The following is a 21098-nucleotide window of genomic DNA, read 5'->3' as shown; positions in this document are numbered from 1 at the left end:
AAAAATTTTACATATCTAAAAATCTCTTCAGTTTAATGACATAGGAAAATGTTTTTATTCAATTGGAACTTGATGGAACATAGTAAGCAGAGATAAATATTTGTTTCAATCAGTTACTAAAAATTCAAAAGTATAGAGTTGGTCAGGATTACTTTTTCATTCAAGACACCCTCACCAAATTCAGCATGTCTCAGTTTAACTGTGAAAGATACACTAGGCTTGTGCCCATTATCAGCTGTTAATTTTAACATTTCAGATATCTGACAGTGGTAGCATAGAACAGGACTTTTACAGTACCTTTACCTACATAAAAGGTAAATCTGAAAAGGCTATGAACAGATTTCAAATGTGAGATTTGAATTAGGTCCCCGTGCTTTTTAGTGGTCCATTAGAGAGGCTTTAAGACATTTGATTTCTAAGGAAGTAGTGAGAATAAACCTCTTTAGAATGCATCAAGCTTAGTACACAAAATTCCAAGCACAGACAATCACTTTTGCAAATCTTGACTGGTGATTTCAATGATTCGTGCTATGTGTTTACAACTTATGCTGATTCCTGAAGCCTGGGAGAACAAAAGTCAGACCCATTCTCTTATTCATCGATAATTGTTTCTTGGTTTCAATCCAAATACCCAATTTTTCTAGCCCACTTACTAGAAATGTAAGAGTTCAATCTGAGTTTTTTTTCCCAATTGTTTATCTCTTCAATGACTGTATGAAATATAAATGTTAATATTAGAGTTTCTGAATAATGATTTTCCTTTTAGATTGTTTGTTGGAGGTTCTGAGAAATGAAGATCTACACAAAAACGACGAAGCTCTCCTCTATTGTGCGGGAGCTATAAAATTCATGTCTGGAAATGCAGTACTCCTTAATGAAATGGTCAACAAAGGAGCTGTTGAAATGTTGCTGCAATTAATGAAGCAGATTAATAACGTAAAAGAAAATGACACGTATTTCTCCAACTTGGGCCACTTATTAGTCCAGGTTAGCATTTACTTTTATTTCTAAAAGTACACACTTCAAGGGCAAATTAAAAATTTAATTAGAGGAGATAAGCTAACCCTGTGTGCCACTGACAGAATTGTACATATATTTCAGTAGACTTCTTTTTAAGAAGTTTAATGAAGTTGTTCAGGACCTAAATTTAATTACCATAGATATTTTTGTGTAGTCAGTTTTAAAGGCTTTAGAAATTCTGAAGTTAATAGAAATATTTTTGGGTACCTAATAAACCAGTTTCTCATTATTACTTTATGATGCTGGCAATGTTCTGGATATTATAGTAAACAGATAAAAATGTGTTCTCTGTTTAAATTCTTTAAGCTGAAATACTAAATACAAACTGGTTCTGCAATACTTTAGGAGATTACAGAAAGCTTTTTATTACAAGAATAATGTATTTTAAAACTGCATAAGAAAATATAGCTATGTTTCTTTGACAAAGTGTTTTTGAAGAACTGTAACATAAGGCAAAAGTGGATGCAAAAGTGAACACTTTTGGAATCTTTTGAAGGTAACAGACCTTGATGAGTGGTGGCTATGAAAACTAATCCTTTGCTCTAAAACTGTTTAAACCTTAGTGTTTTAGAAACACAGAGTTTTTTGTATTTATCAAGGTAGATTCCTGGCATTTTTCGCTTCTGGGGACTTCATAGGAAAATATATTGGACAACTTGCTGAGGTAGTATTTGCACTAAGTTTGTTACTAATTATGCCAGATTTCTTTAATTCTTTACTAACTTACAAGCAACGGATATTGTACTTCTTTAAACTAAATGAGAAAACAAAAAGCATATGTCATCATGTTACTGTTACTGATTTTGGTCTGTTTTTTTAGTGGTGCTATGAGGTATGTCTGTGCAGAGTAGTGTGTATAATCTTAAAACAAACATAAATAGATTGGGAGATGCTATGAAACACTGAATGAAATGGTGTGGCTTAGTACTTATATTTTGCTAAGGGTGTGGCAAATTGCTTCAGGCTGGGAGAATATATGGGGAAACTGGAAATATTGTGCTTGCTGTGTTCCTATTTTCTTCCTTTCTGCTCCCGTCATCATTAAGTTCCTGTATTTGACATGTTAACTTTCTTGGGGCACTATGAATTCCCCAAGCAATTCTAAAATAATCTGTGCCATTTTGTTGGTATCACACCTTACATTCTGTACAAAAATTGTATATGGGATTTCCAAGCCTTCTTTTTCCAGAGATGTACAAACTTCAGGGTTTTGCACATGGTCAAAATTTTAATGACCATATTTTTCTTGAATGATGCTGGTTAGACTTCAGAAGTCCTGGTACTACTGCAGTGTCACCTTAGGCAACCAGTTTAGGTAGAAACACCCTATTGAGGGGTCCAGAATAGATTCTGTTCTCAGTGTAATTTGCAAGATGATACTGACTTAAAATACCTAAACTATAAGGAAAGTAGCTTAGATGAAGAAGTAGAGAGTGATGCCTCACATATGGAAGCTGAGTGGTCATTTCAGTGAGTGCATAATCAGGTTGTATTTTTGGCAGGCATTTTAAAACCTAAATTAGAGAAATGTCCTTTATCTTTTTTCATGTCTGTGTATTTTAAAAATATTTATCCTTCCGAGAACATGGTTAAAAGCAAAGTATATTACTTACTGACATTTGATGGCTGCTGTTGGCATTAATCGTATAATACATATAATGGGAATATTGTTGAGTCGAAAGAGATGGAAATTTATGTCAGTTAGATATAAAAAGAAGTCTTTGCCAGTGGGGGCATTTAAAATAACAAATGATGTCTAAATAACAAAACTAATGAATCCGTTTATTTTCAGCATTTTGACTAGCTGTCTGAACTTACCCAGAACTTTGCAGAAATGTTTTTCTTCCATTATTTGCATGTGGATAAATTTAGTTTTTTAGATCAAGGGTTTAATTTGCAAATGTTACATTTTACACCTCTTTTTTTAATCTCTCATTCTCTGCTGTTTTCAGTAGAATTGGAAGTGTAGCAAAACTATTTTGTACGGTTTGGACAGACTGGCTGTTTCTAAGAAGGCCTTGAGTTCTGTGGAGAAGTCATACTGACAACTGTCTCTCACTGAGGTTGCTCTTTCACTTGTTTGTCTTCTCCTCTATAGTAGTACAGATACTTCGTTTTTCTTCCTCTTGTGAGAAAAGTAGTGATTCCTACTCCTATGGAATTCCTGTGCAACTTTCTCATATCAGTTCCTTCAGCAGATCTATGTGCGGCACTTCTTCCATGTGAGTTAATTGTTCAGTTGTCATAGATGAAGGAATAGTTCTGTTTCCAGGGATAGCGTATCGAAGAAAGTTTTTTCTGTGACTCGTGTCCTCAGAATAAACATGATTTTTGTAGCATAGTGTAACTTCTAACAACAGATTGAATATCCAGTGACATACAGAAATAAAGAATGCATACAAGTCTTCCGGGATAGAGAACAAATTTTACTGGGGGAGAAAAGCACCTTAAATAGTCACAATGTGGTCTCTGAGGGAGGCTCTGCCATCTTTTAATCCTGATAGCTGAAGTATCTCAATTAACTGGGACCAACTCTTCATTCCTTAACTGTATAATTGCACAATCACCAGATGGCAGTGTTATACATAATCTTGCTAGATCCTTTTTGTGGGAATAAAGTCCCTTTCTGATTTCTTCATTCTTCCACAGTTGATTTTATGCAGAGGTCCCACAATACAAGAATAAAAATGTTTGCAATAATTTGGGGTTTTTTCCTTAACAGAGACCATGAAACCAAGGTCATCTTTGGCTCATTTTATGTTACTTAACCTAATAGTCTGGTTATATTTGTACAAAATATGGTAATGCTTATTCAAAAACCAGGATTTTTGAAGTGTCACTGATGAGACTTAGCAAGTACTCCATTTTCTTTAATTGAAAAGCATTTAAATGTCCTCTCCTTTAAAAACAATGTTTGTCTGCAGTTAAATTTTCTATTTGGGTGAATTTGATCTTTCACATGGCAAGATAAGGATTAGGGCTGGTGGGGAGTGCTAGAGCCAGTTGTTATGCATTTCTCCCTGAGTCACGGTGTCTGCTTGAAGCAATCTGAATCTCTCTAGAATTCATCTGCTGTCTAGCTTCTATCATTTTTTAAATTGTACTCTTCAAATTTCAGTTGGATATTAACTGTTCCTTTGTGTTCTATGAACTGCTGAATATCATTGTCTTACCACATTTAAGTATATATGTTATTTTGCCTTGCTTTTCCTTTCCAACCTGTCTTTGTCTGAGAATGGCTCTTGATACAATTTACTGCTGGAGGATTTTGAACCATCTGTCTCAGGCAGTGAAAAAGTTTACTCTCTTTTTGGAGACCTCTACACCATTATCTAGTGATAAAGATTTGGGTTTTTTTCATTATCTAATATATAAGTCTCTCTTCTGCAGTAAAAGCTCTGGTCTGCATTTGAGCAACACTTTTAATATGTGAATTTATCCTCCATTTTCTTTGTTGCTAAGCTTAGCTAGAATTCAACAAATATCATTCTAGGCTGACTGTGAACATCTTGTATGTGAGCATTGAATGGAGTCTTTTGTGTCTATTGCATTTGACAATTCTTCTACCAAAACTTTTGAAAAGTAAAGTATTTCATCAAAATATTTTTATTAAAATATGTCTCCAGTATTGTGTTAATTTTTGGAGCATCGTATCTTGAGAAAGAATGCACATCTGGAAATGTCTGGTTTTTGCAGTTGTTAAGTTAAAATAACAAAAAAACTCCAGGTACCTTCTTAAACTATGAGTGATATGATGCAAATGGCTTCTGTAGGTTCAGTTTCTGTGTGTTCTGAGTATAGTATAGATTTCATATTTAGTGCTGAAGCTAAATCCATTCACGTATCACATTCACATTATCACATAATTTTTTTCCCCCCTGTGCATTGCTTCTCCATTTTGACCCATTGTTTCTTCTCCTGTTGCTCCAGAACATCCTTTGGTAACTGAAGACATGTCCACTTTTGCCAAATTTGTTGGAATAGGACAGCAAATTTGAAAGCTACTGGAGAATGGACAGAGTAGTGCATAGAATCCTATGTGCAAAAGCCCAAACACAACAACTTAACCTGCTCCTTGTCAGAGTTTTTCTTTAAAATTAGCAATTACATATCACTGGACAAGCAGTGCAATTTAGTGATAAAAGACTTAATTTCCGAGCTTTTTGTGATAACAAACAATTTGAACAGATAGTTTGTGTGCCTTATCAAACTGTGTTTAAAACCAAATTAATGTTAATAACTTCACTCTTTGAATAAGGGAAATTTGAAGAATTCACATATTCACATAAGGTTGAATGACTTCACATTCATTTTATAGTAAGTTCTGGATTAAATCAAGATTAATTTACATGTCATTGCCTGTCTGACCTTGGCATTTGAATACTCTTACCTTGGAAGACAACTGGAATATTTCAAAATATGCAATAGCTTATTCATTTTGTATATCTGCAAATGTTAGAAATTTTATGCATAAAGCTCCTTTAAGTTGAACGGTATCATATGAAAATATTTTGATTGCTCCAAGTAAGCTTGAGCACTTAAGCGTTTCATTTTTATATTATAAATATATATTATATACATAATATATAATATATATAATATATATTATATATGTTATAGTGGATTTCTCTTGATCTTGATTAACTTTTAATTTTTTTAATTGGAATAAATTTTATTGTATTTTAAAGTAAATTCATCTTAGTTTGCAACTTACAGTTATTATTAAAATTTATATTATATATCAGTATTAATTTGCAAGACTTAAATATAAATTTTCAAAATCAGGCATTATGCAAAAAATTACTTTAACCATGTACAGCATTTCACCTGTTTTCCAATTGGTATAGGGTTGTAGACATGCATGAAAGATTTTAAAACTTATTAAAGATCATGTGTCTCTCAAAGGAGGAGGTTACATGCAGACAAAACCAATATCTTTCATTTTCAAGCAGTTATTTCAAATACACAATCTTGTTGCTTGCGTGTCTCCTGTTGTTATTTATTGGTGTATACATACCTGCAGAATGTGAACAGGACATTCAGACTGCCTTAGATGTTACAAATGAGACATGAGCTTTATTAAATTTTCGAAGCAGTGTGTATTCTGTTGTAAAGAGGTGTGATTAACAAATGTTTAAATATTCTGCATGCAGCTGACAGCTACTCTGCGAAACCTGGCTGACTTGCCTCCGGCAAGGTGCCAACTCATTTGCAGTGGTGCTGCCTCTGAGCTCTGTGTGGCGCTGGAGCAGCGTGTGAACGATCAGGATGTCTGCACCTACATCGTCAGGATACTCAGGTATCTAGTGTCTGCGTGCAGTCAGGTGCCTGTTACTGCTTCCAGTGACCTCAAAGGAGGCAGGATCAAGCACTAAAGCTGGAAGATTTACATCCAATTCTGTTTTTTAAAAAGCTCTGTGTAGAATTTAATGATTTTGTATGATAATTTTGTCCTTATGAATACTTGCAGAATTTTTTATTTGTAGCCTTACAAACTCAGATTCATTGTGCCTGTGAAAAATGTTTTGTTATATTGTGTCATTCTTTGATCCCACAGATTCTGATTGAGATTTAGCATTTCTTATGTTTTAAAGCTGCATACATTATTAGGTATTTATTAATCCTATTTTAGGCCATAGTTTAAAAAAAAGAATGACAGAAATTACCCAAACTGAACTTACATCAGGGACTGTGTATTGTGACATGAAATACAGAAGAGAGAAAATGTGACCGGTGTTCATTGTTCTGAGCTGTCACAGAGTGTTTGAGGAGATTAATCTCTGGGATCAGGGCTTGAGCGTGCAGATGGAAGCGCTGAAAGAATCTCAGTTTTATGAGCAACTCAGCGGCTGCTTCCCAAGTTGTGCTTTTGAGAGGGAGATCAGCGTGAGTGAGTCACCAAAAAGATCATTTTGCAGTCTGAATAGTTTCTCAGTCAAAAATTACCAGGTGTGGTTACCAAGCACCAGCTTGTAATATCCAATGCTAAATGGATTTGCAAACAATTTAAAGATTTTGAAGAAGTTGTGAAATCAACTGTTGGTAATTTCAGGAGTTAGCTGGGTTATAACGACAATTTATGCATGATGTTCTGGATTAAGTGTTTGCCATTGCTGTTTTGTTATTGTATTGAGTCATGTTGCCTGTGGCTCCATGTTCATTGAGATTCTGATATGGACTTTTCCTGTTCAGCCCCTCTAAATCATCTGTCATATTCTCCTTTCTGGATGAGATCGGTTTGTGCTTCGAAGAGCAGGCTGTCATTCCTTCTTCTCCACAGCTAAAAACAGGCAAATCTGTCCTTTGCTATCTGTAAAGCATGTGAATTGCTTCCCCAAGTCCATGCCACCTTCTCCACATCTGTTTCTAATTTTATTCCTAAAAATGAGTTCTGGCAATGATTACAGCACTTAGAGCATATTTGCTTCTTCTGAGGAGAGAGCATTTCTTTTACTTGGAAAATGCCATGGAAAGTGGGGTAATGGGTTTGTAATTAAGTGTAATCAATAGTTACACTGTAATTCTGATAAGGACGTTAAGGACATTGAATCTAGAATTCAATATGGAGCAAAAATAATCTGTCTTATTTAAAGTTTTCTAGTGCTTCAATTTTTTTTCATAAGTTTAGAACTGCATGCTCCAAGGATACAAATTAGCCATAAAATCAATTTAATTAGCTTTCTGGAAATTGCAGTCACAAAAAAAAGTGTACTGTGCAGTACGGAGCTCAGATTTGAATTTTGTTTTGTCTTCTAGTAATACAGAATGATTATTCTTTTCTCTTAATCAGTAACTTTAGGCAGCTTCCTCATAGAGAATATGTTCAATTTCTTTAGATTCTTCATTTCTCTAAGTCTGTAAGTCTTCCCATAGTTGGTTGTAATTGAACATCAACATTCCTGATTTTGACTATGTGGGAGGTAAGAGGTTATCCTAGATTGTTCTGTTATTGCAGTATTTCTGGTGTGACCGAAGCATGTCTGATTCTCTGTTTTGGCAATGGTCAAGGTGAGCAGTGTGGGGCTGGAGCCCCAACATGTCAGGGAATGCACGGAGATGGAATTGTGTCTGTAAAGAGACATGTTCTGCAGTTTGCTGGTGAGAGATGTGTTCTGTCATTGGGCTCTAGATGCAGTAGGAAGGGACCCTCTATTTCCTCTCCTGTCTGACTTCGCACGTCATCTTGACATTACAGTTCTCCCATTTAGTGCTCGGAAGTGCTAGTGTTGGCATACTGTGCCCATATGGCAAGCAGGTTGGGAAGCTCCTTATGTTCGCTTCTTCCTGTAATTCACTGTGGCAAGGATATCTAGACTTCTGTTGTGCTCTTATGTAACTGCATATGCCTCTGCTAGAAGTCAGAGTATTGGCATTTACTTCATTTGTTGGAAAATACAGCTCTGAGAGTCAAAAGCAGAGTGATTTTTTTTTTTAAATCTTTTGTGGAAAAAAGTAATTTCATTCATTTATGTTTTATTTTTTCTCTTTGTAGCAAACTTTCTTCCTACAATGACTTCTGTGCAGCTTTAGCAGACTGCTCCAGATGTTACACCTTATTTTTAGCCCTACTAAACAAACACCAGAAGCAGCAGGTCAGTTTTTTCATCTCTTGATTTTTATATATTAATCCTCTGATGTGTCTGTGTGTTATTGTGTATAAGCTTGTTTTCAGTGACCTACTTTTAAGTATTTATCAAATAAAAATTTTAAATGGTTGACAGCATTTCGAAGTAGTAAATAAATGAAGTGAAATAATTTAGGTTAAAAATTCAAAGCAATACAGAAAGAAAGGAACTTTCTTGACTGCTCCAGCATCTAAACTAGTTTGAGGACATTTAGTTATCCTGTATATTTATCCCAGGGCTAGTAATTCCTGGAAGTTTGTTGGAAGGGTGTCTTTTGTGCTGCTGTTGTTAAAGTGAGTTAAGGAAGGTAACCAGATTGGCTATGCTGAACAATCCGTTCTTTCTCCTGCCAAATAAAAAAATGATTGCTCCCTTTCCTGTTTACCTGCATCCCTGTTTTCTGTGATAATACACATGGAAGAGGAACAAAGATGAAGTTGTTTCTAAATGTCTGCTGATTACTACTTCTGCAGCATATCTGAGTATTTCTACATTCAGGCTGCTCTTGCATTTTATAGTCTTCAGAGACACTTTAGTAAAATGCTATATAAATGCTATGTAAATAACATGAGAAATATCAAAGGCATGATATTTTCCTAGACTTACAGTTATTCTTCCTTGTGACCACTGTATTAAAAGTGCAACCAATTATGGAACTGGGAATAAGGAGTTTAAGTAACATCTTCCTCCCAATTCTTAATCTGTAATTTTAAGAGGAACTTTTCTAGGCTCCTGAGGTAATAGCTTTGTGTCATAACAAATTATAGGCTCATACATACCTTCAAATTCTTTGTTGTTAGGTAGTTCTTGCTTGTCTGCTTTGTTAAGTGGTCCTGAAATACATCTTTGTTCACTAGATTAACATTGCTTTTTGTGTTAAATTGTCAGTTATTTTATTAAAATACAAATTAGTAAAGAAATAGCTTGTGTATTTAAAAAACTTAGCTGTTATGTTGTGATGATTATATATGCAGCACTTTCAGAATAATTATTTCTTACTGCAGTTTTGAAACAAGCATGCAATTGTCAGTTGCCAGCTTAGTGAAGCCCTGCAGAAAGAAGAAAAAGGGATATAGATAATGTAATGCACCACTTTTTCTGTAGTGTATAATAAACACTTGAGCTGTGAGGAGTGCAAATGTTTTTCCTGAGGTGTAGTTGGCACTGCTAATCTTTGTTTTAAAATGCTGACAGCTAGTGACTTATAGCGTGAATTGGTATGTGTTGAAAAGAAATCAAGTAACAGCAGTGTGAGTAAAATTGTCTGCGAGGGGAAGAAGCAAAGAAGAGGATAAAATCATCATTATTAACACAAAGCATTAAAAGTCCTCACTCAGGACCAAAAGCTGATATGTGAAGAAAGGAAGTATGTGAATGTTTTCTGAATTTTCAAGTTGTAAAGTTTGTGATATCAGTTTTTTTTACTGGCTGTTATGGCAGCTAGAGACATACAGTGGAAAAAAATAGAAGAAAAATAGCATTCAGACTTTCTCAGGTGCTTTCATAACTGTGACTTTAAAAATAAGTATTAAGTATCGTGAAAGTAAAAATGTGAGCACCGGAAATAGGATTAATGATTTGCACCCTCACCATAGACTGAATTCCACAGATGCCACCCAGATAGTCTCTATTCTTCTCACTACACTGCAGTTTCAGCTCTTTTTTTTCTCAGCTTGTTTTCTCTCTTGGGTGAAAGAATCAGATGGAATGGAAGAGTAGTGATTTAGCTCTATGGGAAAGGCTTTTGGAGATATTGAGTTAGCGAGACTTGCTAAATTCCATGTGTCATAGTCTTAGGTAAGGAATACAGAAAATTGCAAAGCTGGATCTGCAAGGTAGAACTGGGGAATTCAATGGTGCTTTTGTACACATATGAAATATGTGTTTGTGGTTGGCTTTGGAGCTTACTTGTGTGGAATAACAAAAAAAATCTTTGGTGGCTGCCACATGCTGTGAAAGCTGTCAGAAGTATTCTCGTAGAGCTTGTCTTGCAGGATGAGCTTTCACACTTCTTTTCTAGTCAGCATTGTAGACTTTTGCCCATCTTGAGAAATCTTTTAGCAAGATGCTCTTCCGCTTTCTCACATCATTATCATCTCTAAAGTTTTCAGATAAACTATATAAAAGGTGACTTCCTCAGGCTGTGGTTATTGTCATAAGTCACAAGAAGGCCATGCTTTTGGAACAGGCACATTGCCTAAATAGGGCAGTAGCTTCTGTCAATACTGCAGGCACTATCTGAGCTTAGGTGCCCTTTTGGGGCCCTGCCAGCTCCTGTGTAATGTTTTATCAGTTAGGAATCTATTTTCAATCCTAAGTGCACAAACACAGGGTGTGATACTAAAATTTGTATCGAAGCGATCTTGTGCCTGTTGTATAACAAAATCCCTTTATACTTCAAAGTATCCAACTTTTTAAATTAGGAAACATTTGTTTAAGAATCTGACATCACTGGATGCAGTAATTGCCCATTCAGCAAAATAATAATCACATTGGATCACATGAACAGTTCATCCAGTCTACTGTTTGTACTCGGCAATGGTGAAAGATGTCTAGAGAACAATAAATACAAGCATGTGTGATACTCCCTGTGTATACTTACCAGACCTCCAGCTCTTTCCAGTTTGAAAACATCCTCAGCCAGCTGTGTATGAAATAAACCTCAGTTGGTTTTTATTCTGTGAAATTCTAGAGTCTCTTCTCTACCCCATATAAATATGTTAAAGGTCTACTGGCAAGGAGTTGCCATAGCAAGTAATTCCTTTTGTTTGCTTAACTATCTTTATTTGATACCTTCTGGTTCTTGTTTTGAAAAGGCAGTGAATATTTAAGCCCATTGTTCATTTCACACCTCCCTTGGCTTTCTAGACCTTTATCATATCTTCTTTGAGTTATCTCTTCTTCATGCTGAAGAGTCCTTTCTTAGACCTTTCTGATATAGAGACTATTCCATACCATTGTGTATCCATGTTGCTTTTCTCAGGGCATTTTACAATCCTGATTCCTGTCTCTTTTTTTGAGGAAACCAGAACATGGCAGTTAAGATGTGGCCATGTCATAGATTTGCATGCCTGCATAAATTTATTTCCCAATAATTCCTAATATTTTATTTGCTTTCTTGACCTCCCGTGAGCATTGAACTCCCATGAAGAATCTGTCATTAACCCCAGGATTGCTGTCCAGGTGGTTATGGTTGGTTCAAAGGCAGTAATTTTATACATGAAGGTATGTTTGCTCTGGTTTTTTTCCATACATCATTTCATGTTCATCTGCATTTAAATTTGTGCATATTTTATTACCAGTTGACTACAAATCCTTTTTCTGCTCTTTGGTCAGCCTTCATCTTTGCTACTTTGAATATCATAGTGAAGTCAGGAAACTCTCCCATATCACTGCTGCCACCCACTTTTCTATGTTGTTTATGGACAAGTTGAACACAACAGATCCCAGCACAGAACACACTGTAATTCCACTGGTCATCTTCCTCCATTGCAGGAACTACTAATTTACCCTGTTTTCCATTGTCTAATAATTTATCTGTACCAAGACATTTTCCCTTCCAGTGTGAGTCCTTAGTTTTGCTAGGATTTTGGTAAGTGACTGTTAAAAGTCTCCTGGAAAGTCCCATGGTGATCTCAGATGGGTCTTAGAAACCTTAAAGCTGATTGTGTTTATCTGGCTGTCCACAAATTTTTTTGTTCTTCTTTTGTGGTCTTGTATTAATTTATCTACTCCACACACCAGGCTGGAATCTCACTTGGGATGTTTTCGTGTGTGTTACCCTTCCAGTTCTTAAGCATAGAAGCAGTTTCAGGAGGTTGCAAATTGCTGTTAGTAATTAAACTATTTCATTAATTAGTTCTTTTAGAACTGTTGGGTAATTATCCAGTCCTGGTGATATGTTACTCTTTATTTTGTCAGTTTGTTCCTTAAAATCTTTAACGATTGTGGTTGCTTGAGTTTTTGGACAGATCCTCTGATGAGTCTTTCCTGAAGAAGGCTGTAGCATTGAGATGTCCCTAATTGCTTTCAGAGTGGGCATGAATCAATGCAAAGAACTCATTTAGCTTCTGTGCAATGACATTTTCTTCTCTGAGCGCTTCTGTTTTATCCTGATCATCAATTAGTTCTGCAGATTCTGACAAACTTCCTGGTCCTGATGTGTTTGAAAAGATTTGTTATTATTTTTGCGTCTCTTGCATCAGTTAGAAGAACTGGACTGATTTTCTGTTGTAATTTGCACACTGCTGTTTGATTTAACAATCAGTTTGTCAGAAACAATTTATTAAATGAAGAATAGATTGGTGTTGCCGTATTGTCCTCTCTAAGGATATGTCCACATTTATCGGGTTCACTGTGCCTGGATCTGCCCAGCTTTCTTTCCAAATGCAACTACCAGGTAGTGGGTCCCAAATCAGTTTGTGGTCCTCTGTGAGCAAGCAGGCTTCTGCTTGTGAGACTAGTTCTTGTCACCACTCCCCCCAAGATATCCCCACTCATTTCAGGCTGTTTGAATGCCCTTTTGGCTCTTAGGATTCCTGCAGTGGGGAAGGTTGTCACAGATGAGGCCTGTAACTGCAGGGAATTTTCCCACTTTGTTTTGGCTTTATTTATTAGGCAAAGGCATATCTGCGTGCAGTGACTGGTCTTTCTGTCTGGTATTTTGGCTGTGATGAGCTCCCAGGAACTTATTTCAGTCAGTCATATAATATAAGTCATGTAATACCCAGAGGCAATCACAGGCTCTTCACAATATGGTGTAATATTGCAGCTCTGTTTGGTTTAGATATACATGTTTGCCTTTTATGTGCCTTGAGAGTGTTATTGATACTCTGCTCAGTGACATCACAGTCTGATTTGTTATTGGGGGCAGTGGTGTGTTTCTTTATTGCTTGCTTCTAAAGAAATGGTCATCAGTGCTGACCTAAGTGTTCTTTGTGTTTTGGTTACTCACCTTTTCCCACTGTGCCGTCCCTCATTTGGTCTGAGGACAGTTTGTGTGACAGCACCATACATCATGTCAGAGAACTGACCCAGCTTCCAATAGCTTTACAACCAAAAAAAAAGAATCCCAGTCCTTTCTTATCATCTGCATTGCTTTCCAGTCTAGTTTGTTGAACAGCCACACAAATACTTCCTTGATCACAAATACTGAGGAAACAATAGGTGAGAAAATAAATTGTGAGTGGAAAGGAGATTGAGTGCTGTTTATGCCATCACTTCTGCTGAAGTGCTTGTCAAGGTAACCCTACAAAGAACTTGCCTTGATAATTTGGTTCTTTTCTCCTGCATTTACAAATACATATTTTTAGTTGTATTCCTTCTTCATCTAGCCCAACATTATAATAGTGCCTAGAACAGTTAAAAAAGGTAATATAGTAATTGACCATTAAAGAGCAAAAATATAAGATTTTCCTCCTGTATTTTTTAGAGAACGTACACTGCCTTTCATCAAATGTTGTTCTGGTGACACCGTGCTTGCTTTTTTTTGTTGCCTTTCTCAGATCTCCAGGTGTCCACAAACAAACCAAGAACATGAGTTGCTAAAAGTCACTAAGTGCAAATGAATCCTTTTCTGAAAAGTTTAGCTTAACAGATCATATTTCGGGGTGTAGAAATTATCGGGTAGGATCCTGTGATGTGGATACACAGAAGTATTATTACATACTTCTAATGGCCTCTCCTTATCAAATACATCCATATAGTCATATGTGGGGGGAAGGGGGTTCCCTTTTTACTGACAAAGTACTCCCTGCTATCACTATGGCAAAGCTTCTCCTCTCTGCTCTTTATTTCACATTCCTCAGTCAAGAACTTTTTTTGCTTTTGATACTTCCAGGTTATTCTACACCATTCTAAGCACATTCCCCCCCTCCTCCTCCAGCCTTTTTTTTTTTCTCTTTAAATTGAGTTTCATTTTGTGTCAGTTGTTATTTCTGGGTTTGAACAAGAACTTTCACTTCAAGATGAATCCATACTGTGTTTGCAAGAGATTAGCTCCAGGATGGTGTAACTACTGCAATTTTGTCTGTAAGTAGATTATCAGACCTTGCAAAGAGAACTCCCAGATTTTCTTTCCAAGGTGCATAATAAAGCAGAAATACGAATTTGGAAGTGAAGTGTAAATTAGATTTGAATGAGAAGCAGGGCAGATGGTAGAATTTTGACTAACTCCACTGAAGTTTGTGTAACATGGAAAGCACATTTCATTTACAGTTGATGATTCAATAGGAACACAGCTGCTGGCATCTGACCTTTTATTTTGTACTATCCCTCCCCTTCTGAGGGTGCAGGCATCAAATAAAGTAACAACAGGTACTTGGCCAGCATGCACAGACTCTGGAATGGACTCCCCTTCCTTATTTATCTTGTTTTAGTTAGAAACTATTGACCTAATTTGCTTTCCTTTCCTACTGATAAGTAAGCCTGTACTGTTTGTACATCTGTTCATCAGGCTTTACACTGAAAGGCAGGTATACTTTAATTGCCAAGATAAACTGTTGTCAAGTTCTGTGACTCAGTAAGTACATGAGGTACCTTTGCTACTAGGGCAGTGCAAGGAATACATTTTTACAAGTAGATAAGTGAAGAAATCTTTCATATCTGTGATCAAATGTGAATGTTCCAGTTGCCAGAAGAATAACAGTTAAATGCTGATGGAGTATGTGGTGCCACTACCACCTTAAAAACAAAAATATCATAGTTTATTCACAGATAGCAGCAAAAAAAGAGACCATCTTCTCAAGTTTTTATTGATTTTTTTCTTCCAATTTGTTTGTATAAGTGAAGCTGTGTAATCTCATATATAGCCTTCCACTCAGGTTTGGGTACTCTGTGGACACCATGTCTCACATGAATGCCTCACTCTAAAAAGATGAAATAACTGACTGTAATTCCTGTCTTTAATTTATCTTTAGTGTGATGCATGTTAAAACCTCCATATTATATAAACTGATCTGATAAATGTAATTTTTCTGTAAGTGTGCAAGAATGTCTGAAATTCCATATGCAGTTAATACTCAAAAAATGTGGAGATGCATAGTAATCTCACTTATGTTTTTTTTTTTTCTGTGTACAAAAAGGCTCATGGGCCTTGCACAGGTTTAGTCTTGCAAGCAGTTTCAAAATGTCATTCAACTTTGCATGTACTTTTTACACAGAAATTTTGAGATGTGTTTTTTACTCTTGCAGTGCTTACCCATGAGCATTTAAAAAAATATAGCCAAAAATAATACAAACCCTTGAGCTTTGTACTAGTTGGGAGAAGTCAATACCAGCTTTCCTCTTTGACTCTGTTAGTTAAATTTTCACTGGAAGATAATGAATCTTCGATACTATTCTATTAAAACCGGATATGCTTGGCTAAAAAAGAAGTGTTTTATAAGTTTGTTTTGCTCGGCTGTAGGTGGAAAGCACAGCTGAGATCACACTTCTCAAAATATCAGTTGATTGCTTTGCGGTACCTGTTTGTCTGTTTCCTGATTGGGCAGAGCTGTTGCTGGGCTGATACCATTTTGACCAAAATTAGAAAGTCAATATAAACGAGTCAAACTAGACTGCCTGCTTTTTTCAGTTCTCTCTTCTGATTCATCAGTTGTTTGTTTCAAATTTTTACAGCCTATGTGAATTGGGTGTTATGCCAGCAAAGGTGAAAGCTCTTAGTGGTTAGTCAGTAAGAATGCTCATAAAAATTTGTCTTGATGACATTTAGATGCTAGCAAAAAATATGATGCCTAGTTAAAAAAAGTGGAAGCAGGTCCTACAGAGTGATACTAAAATTAAATATATGGATGTGAGAACCTTTTCCTCACTTAGGAGACTGCTGCTTCTCATGTACGATGATAGCACTCATGTTCCCGAGAGGATGTTATTGACAATGTCTTGTGGCAGAGGCTTAAAACCTGGAACTTACTGGTGAAGGCCTGTAGGAAAGAAGGACTTGCTGCTTACACATCTTTTTTTCCTTCAGTATTAGTATGTATACTTCAACAGAGTTCAACAGTACCTGGTTAACTTACATTATTAATACTAGGGAGGGTTAGAATATGTGTAAATATAATTCAGATATTTGAAGAAAAACAGCATGTAAATTGTTTAGCAAAATTCTAGGTTAGTGCAAGTGCATCTGTAAGGGTAGATGGCCCTGATATACTTGAAGAAATGCTGTTACTTTACCTGCACTGTTAAGATAAAGCTACAGATTTTTCTTTTTGGAAATGAGTAGGTTTTGATGCAAGTGACAGAGGTAAATGTTTTAATTAGTTTAAACTTGGGTCACTTCAGACTTTCAGAATTTTTTTTTTCTTGTCTCATAATGCTGGGTAAGAAAAAGATGGGTATGTTGTTAAATGCCATTCAGTTAGGATCCACTAGTCTTGCCACAGAAAGGCTTTATCTCAGTATGTACAATTCCCTGTCCCACTGAAGATCAGGCTAGAAAGTGCTTTAAGAGAGCAACTTGGTTAAATCATGAGATCTCGAGATACTTTATAAAAATACTTATCACTTAGCAATGATAAGAATAAAAGGGTAGGAAGAGCACAAAAAATCAAAACAGAAAAAAAAAACCACAAAATGAGATGCAACCAAAAAGGGACATAAAAAGAAACAAGAAAACTTTTTATAGTAGAGTAAGGAGACAATAAGGAAATAATTGCTCTAGTGTTCAGAAGAACGTGAGCATTATTGACAGATGTCACTGTGAATAGTGAAGTGCTTTTTTTTGCGGAATGCCTTTTTTTACTTCTTTTTTGAAAGGGTTAAGTATGACCAAATGAATAATCTGTACTTCAGCCTAAGTTCATTTATCACTAAAAAATGAGCTGGAGCATATTTAAATGTCTTCAAAACAGCTAGGCCTGATGCAATTTACCTTTGGTGTTTACAAAAGGACAGAAAGGTGATTCCGATCACTGGGATTCTTGAAAAATTGTATAGAATTTCAAGGTTGTAGGGCGCTTGTTTTTAAAAGAAGAAACAGGAGGAACTGGAGAATAACAGACCAGTCAACTTAGATTACATTTCTGGTAAAAATCTGGAACAAATAATCTGGCTATCTGTAAGCAATTGAAATTAACTATGAAATGAGTAAGATCTAACATGGCTTTAACAGTAATAACTCAGTGGAACGGAGTTTAACCTCTGCAATCATTGCCAGGCCCAGAGGAGGAAAGGTTGTGGTCTTTGCCCATCACAGCTGACACTTGAAAGATTAGTAAGCTCTAGTCCATATGATTGTTCTAGTTATGTAAAGTGCTGTTTTAAGACGTTTTAAGATTACTGTGGGCTTGGTAAAAATAGATGACCTATACTAAGTATATCCCATTAGTAATTACCCCAATGCTATCCTAGTTCTCTCAGACATTTTTGATTTCTTATGTGATTTGGGTTATGAAAACGGTAGCATAAAAAATTATTTCTAGGTGCTGTATCTGGAATTCTTCAGTCATTCTGGATGTGCTATTACCTGAATTGTGAAGCAAATAAAGTATTATCGTTTTAAGCAGCTCATACCTTCTGATGTTTTCCATGTAATATGGTTTGTTTATTTATTTTACTGCAGGATTTAGTTGTCCGTATCGTCTTCATTCTTGGTAATTTAACAGCAAAGAATAACCAGGCCCGTGAGCAATTTTTTAAAGAAAAGGAAAGCATTAACACCTTGACATCATTATTCCAAACCTACTACGAACTTGATTTGAATGCACAGACATGGTACCATGATAGAGAAGGAAAAGGAAAAAACCACCTAAAGCATCCTTCAGAAGCAGAAGATGTTATGATAAAACTGATAAGAGTGCTGGCCAATCTCTCAATTCATCCCAGCGTAGGAGCCACCCTGGCAGCTGCTCATCGTGTTGTTGAATTACTCGTTACCGTACTAGGTAATAAAATCTACGTTGTGTTTGTTATCTTCCTTCAGCCTATAATGAGAGTTCAGGATTTTTCATTGCAAAAAAAACCAAAGTCAATTTGCTGATATTCATACATAGAAGGCCTGTTTGAGACAGTGAATGCATTGCTGCTTTGATACAGAGTTTTCAGTATCTGGGGAAAGATGTTGTCGAAGTGTTTAATTCAGTGATTAGATTTGCAGATATGATCATTAGGGTAAGAAAACAAATTTTATTTTAAACACATCTCACTGAGAGTTCATGTATAAGGGAAGTTTGTTCTTGTCAGGTGCTACATAGATGTGTTTGGTGGTGATATTTTTTTTAAGGTTTGCATTTTTTGTGACTGTTCTCAATTAAGTATTCTTTTTGTTCTCTGCGCCCATAACTTTCAGCCTGCTCAAAGAAATTTCTCATATTTTTTTCTTCTTTTTCCAACCTTTTAGCTCTTTTGGATGGAAGAGCGTGTCCCTCTCCTGCCAAGTGGAGGCTTAGGACCGTAGTTCCTTTACCACTTACCGATCCCTTTGTAAATCTAATTACAGAGTAGGACTGGGTTTGTTGTCCCTGTAACAGAGTTTAGCACTGAGAAGATACATCTCAGACGGCTCAGTGTATTTTACTCTGTGATGAGAACATTAAATATGTTAAGACAATCAACCTGATTATACACTATCTTATAGTCATGGGGGATTAGAGAAGGCAAACTCACAACTGTATTCTCTCTCATGGGTTGAAACTGTCTCAATGTCTTAATCATTGTGTAAATGCTTTTGAGCTTCAAAGCTTCTCTCTGCTAGCCTCCCCTCTTCTTGAGCACTCAGTTTACTACATCAGTCAGTTTACTACAAAATGTTCTCTCTCCCCTCTTTTATTTCCTTCACTCTTGGTTTCTGAGGCCAGAAACCTCAGATAAATCGGTATACACAACTTTCAGACTTACAGATGGGATTTTACGCTGGTTAACATTCTGTCAGGAACTCTAAGAGAATCTTTCAAATATTGTTAAAGATTTTTTATCCAATTTTTTTTTTCAAGGTACCTAACATTTCAGTGTAATAGTCCTTGGTATTTCTGTGTCTGTCCCATAGCCCTATTTCTGCATGTGGATTCTCCTCAGTGCCATCTTCAAATAGCAAATAGGTTCTGTAAATGCCTTAACTAACTAGATTTTAAATTGTTTCCTTAATCACAATGATTTCTCTAAATTGATAGTTGTAAAGAGTGACTTTGTATTGCCATTTTTGGATCGGGTGTTCCTGTTAGCTTCTACCATGTTCCTGAAAAACAGAATAGTTGACTATAATAGTGGCCATGTAAACTATTACTCAGTTTGCTTTTGAGATCTAATGCACTCCTAAGTCAGAATCATGTGCGTGTGAATCTACATATATTTTGTGGGTTTTGACTCTCAGAATACAAGTCCATCGATGACTGTGAAGAGCTGGTCATCAATGCTGCCACAACAATCAACAATTTGTCCTACTACCAAGTGGAGAGTTCTGTGGTTCAAGACAAGAAGCTGCACATTGCTGAAAGTAAGGACTTTTAAAATACTACTTTTTGTATAGCTTTTAGAAAGTGAAAATATTTTGACATAACAGAAAGTAAAGACACTGATAGTGTTTGTGGTATCATATTGTAGGAATATAAAGCTCATAGGGCTAAATTCTTCCCATAATGATTTCTGATTCTTTTGGAAAGTAATTCTGTGACTTATATGAAAGTAGCTGAGTTGTTGACAAAACCCCTTCCTTGACTCCCCAAAGGAATTTACCATATTGTTTTCTGTGTAGCAATTTTTGCTAGATTTGTTAAAAATCCATATACCTGAGTCAAAATAATCATGTGGCTTTTTACTTCTCATCAGGGTACAGTAAGATTTTTTTTTTTTCTTCTCGATACTTTCTGTACCTGCAAAATCTGATTTCTGTCACTTTCTGGCTTATAAATCCATTGGCAGTGTTGTATTGGGGGATTCTCTCCCCCCTGACAGTATGGACAGCAATAATTTAGTGATGTGTAGGAACTGCAACTGAGTTCTGGGTCTCAGTGTGTTAATGTTGTGCAAAAGGTAGAGTTTATGTCTTGCATATCTTTCTGTCTAAATAGACAAGGCATGGGGGAGAGACAGAACCTGAAGTTTGCACAACAGGTAGAACGAGGAGTAGGAAAAAATATCCTGGCTGTCAACCTAGTGTCCTGACTGGTAGAGGTAACAGTTCTGCTGTTCTGTCATGACTCATTTTGTCACCTATAAGCCAGCTGCCTCTTACTGCTGGTTGGAAAATGTGGAAACAAATTACTTCTCTGCCTGTCCCATTTGCTCTCCCTCTTCTGTTTTGGTCGTTAGCATGTGAAACTAGTGCCATCACCTTTCCTCTGCCTGAACTGAGGAAAGAGAACCCTTTGATGGAAGACCAGCAGGCTTCCTCCTCCAGGAGACATTTTGAGAATATTTACTGATACAAGTGGTGGTTCCCAAAGACAAAAAATAATAATTTCAGATGTTTCTTTAAGACAAGTTCAAGACATGTTCAGTATTGCAACATTCAGAGAC

At 36.2% G+C, this 21098-nt stretch overlaps 1 protein-coding gene across 7 annotated transcripts in view; it reads left to right on the top strand.

The window, feature by feature from the left end:
• ARMC2 (armadillo repeat containing 2) overlaps nucleotides 1-21098 on the top strand; it is a 74386-nt gene that overhangs the window by 32903 nt on the left and 20385 nt on the right. For all 7 annotated transcript variants that reach the window (XM_051792364.1, XM_051792358.1, XM_051792360.1 and 4 more), the window contains 5 exons: nucleotides 767-987; nucleotides 6174-6319; nucleotides 8513-8612; nucleotides 18208-18529; nucleotides 19954-20076. In XM_051792364.1, the coding sequence (XP_051648324.1) occupies nucleotides 767-987; nucleotides 6174-6319; nucleotides 8513-8612; nucleotides 18208-18529; nucleotides 19954-20076 (912 nt within the window). The remainder of the gene's footprint in view (nucleotides 1-766; nucleotides 988-6173; nucleotides 6320-8512; nucleotides 8613-18207; nucleotides 18530-19953; nucleotides 20077-21098) is intronic.

Source organism: Manacus candei, unplaced genomic scaffold (assembly GCF_025592945.1).
Source record: "Manacus candei isolate 608988 ecotype Guabito, Panama unplaced genomic scaffold, ASM2559294v1 h1tg000034l, whole genome shotgun sequence".
In the NCBI taxonomy this organism is placed as follows: domain Eukaryota; kingdom Metazoa; phylum Chordata; class Aves; order Passeriformes; family Pipridae; genus Manacus; species Manacus candei.
This window is presented reverse-complemented; position numbering and strand designations above follow the sequence as displayed.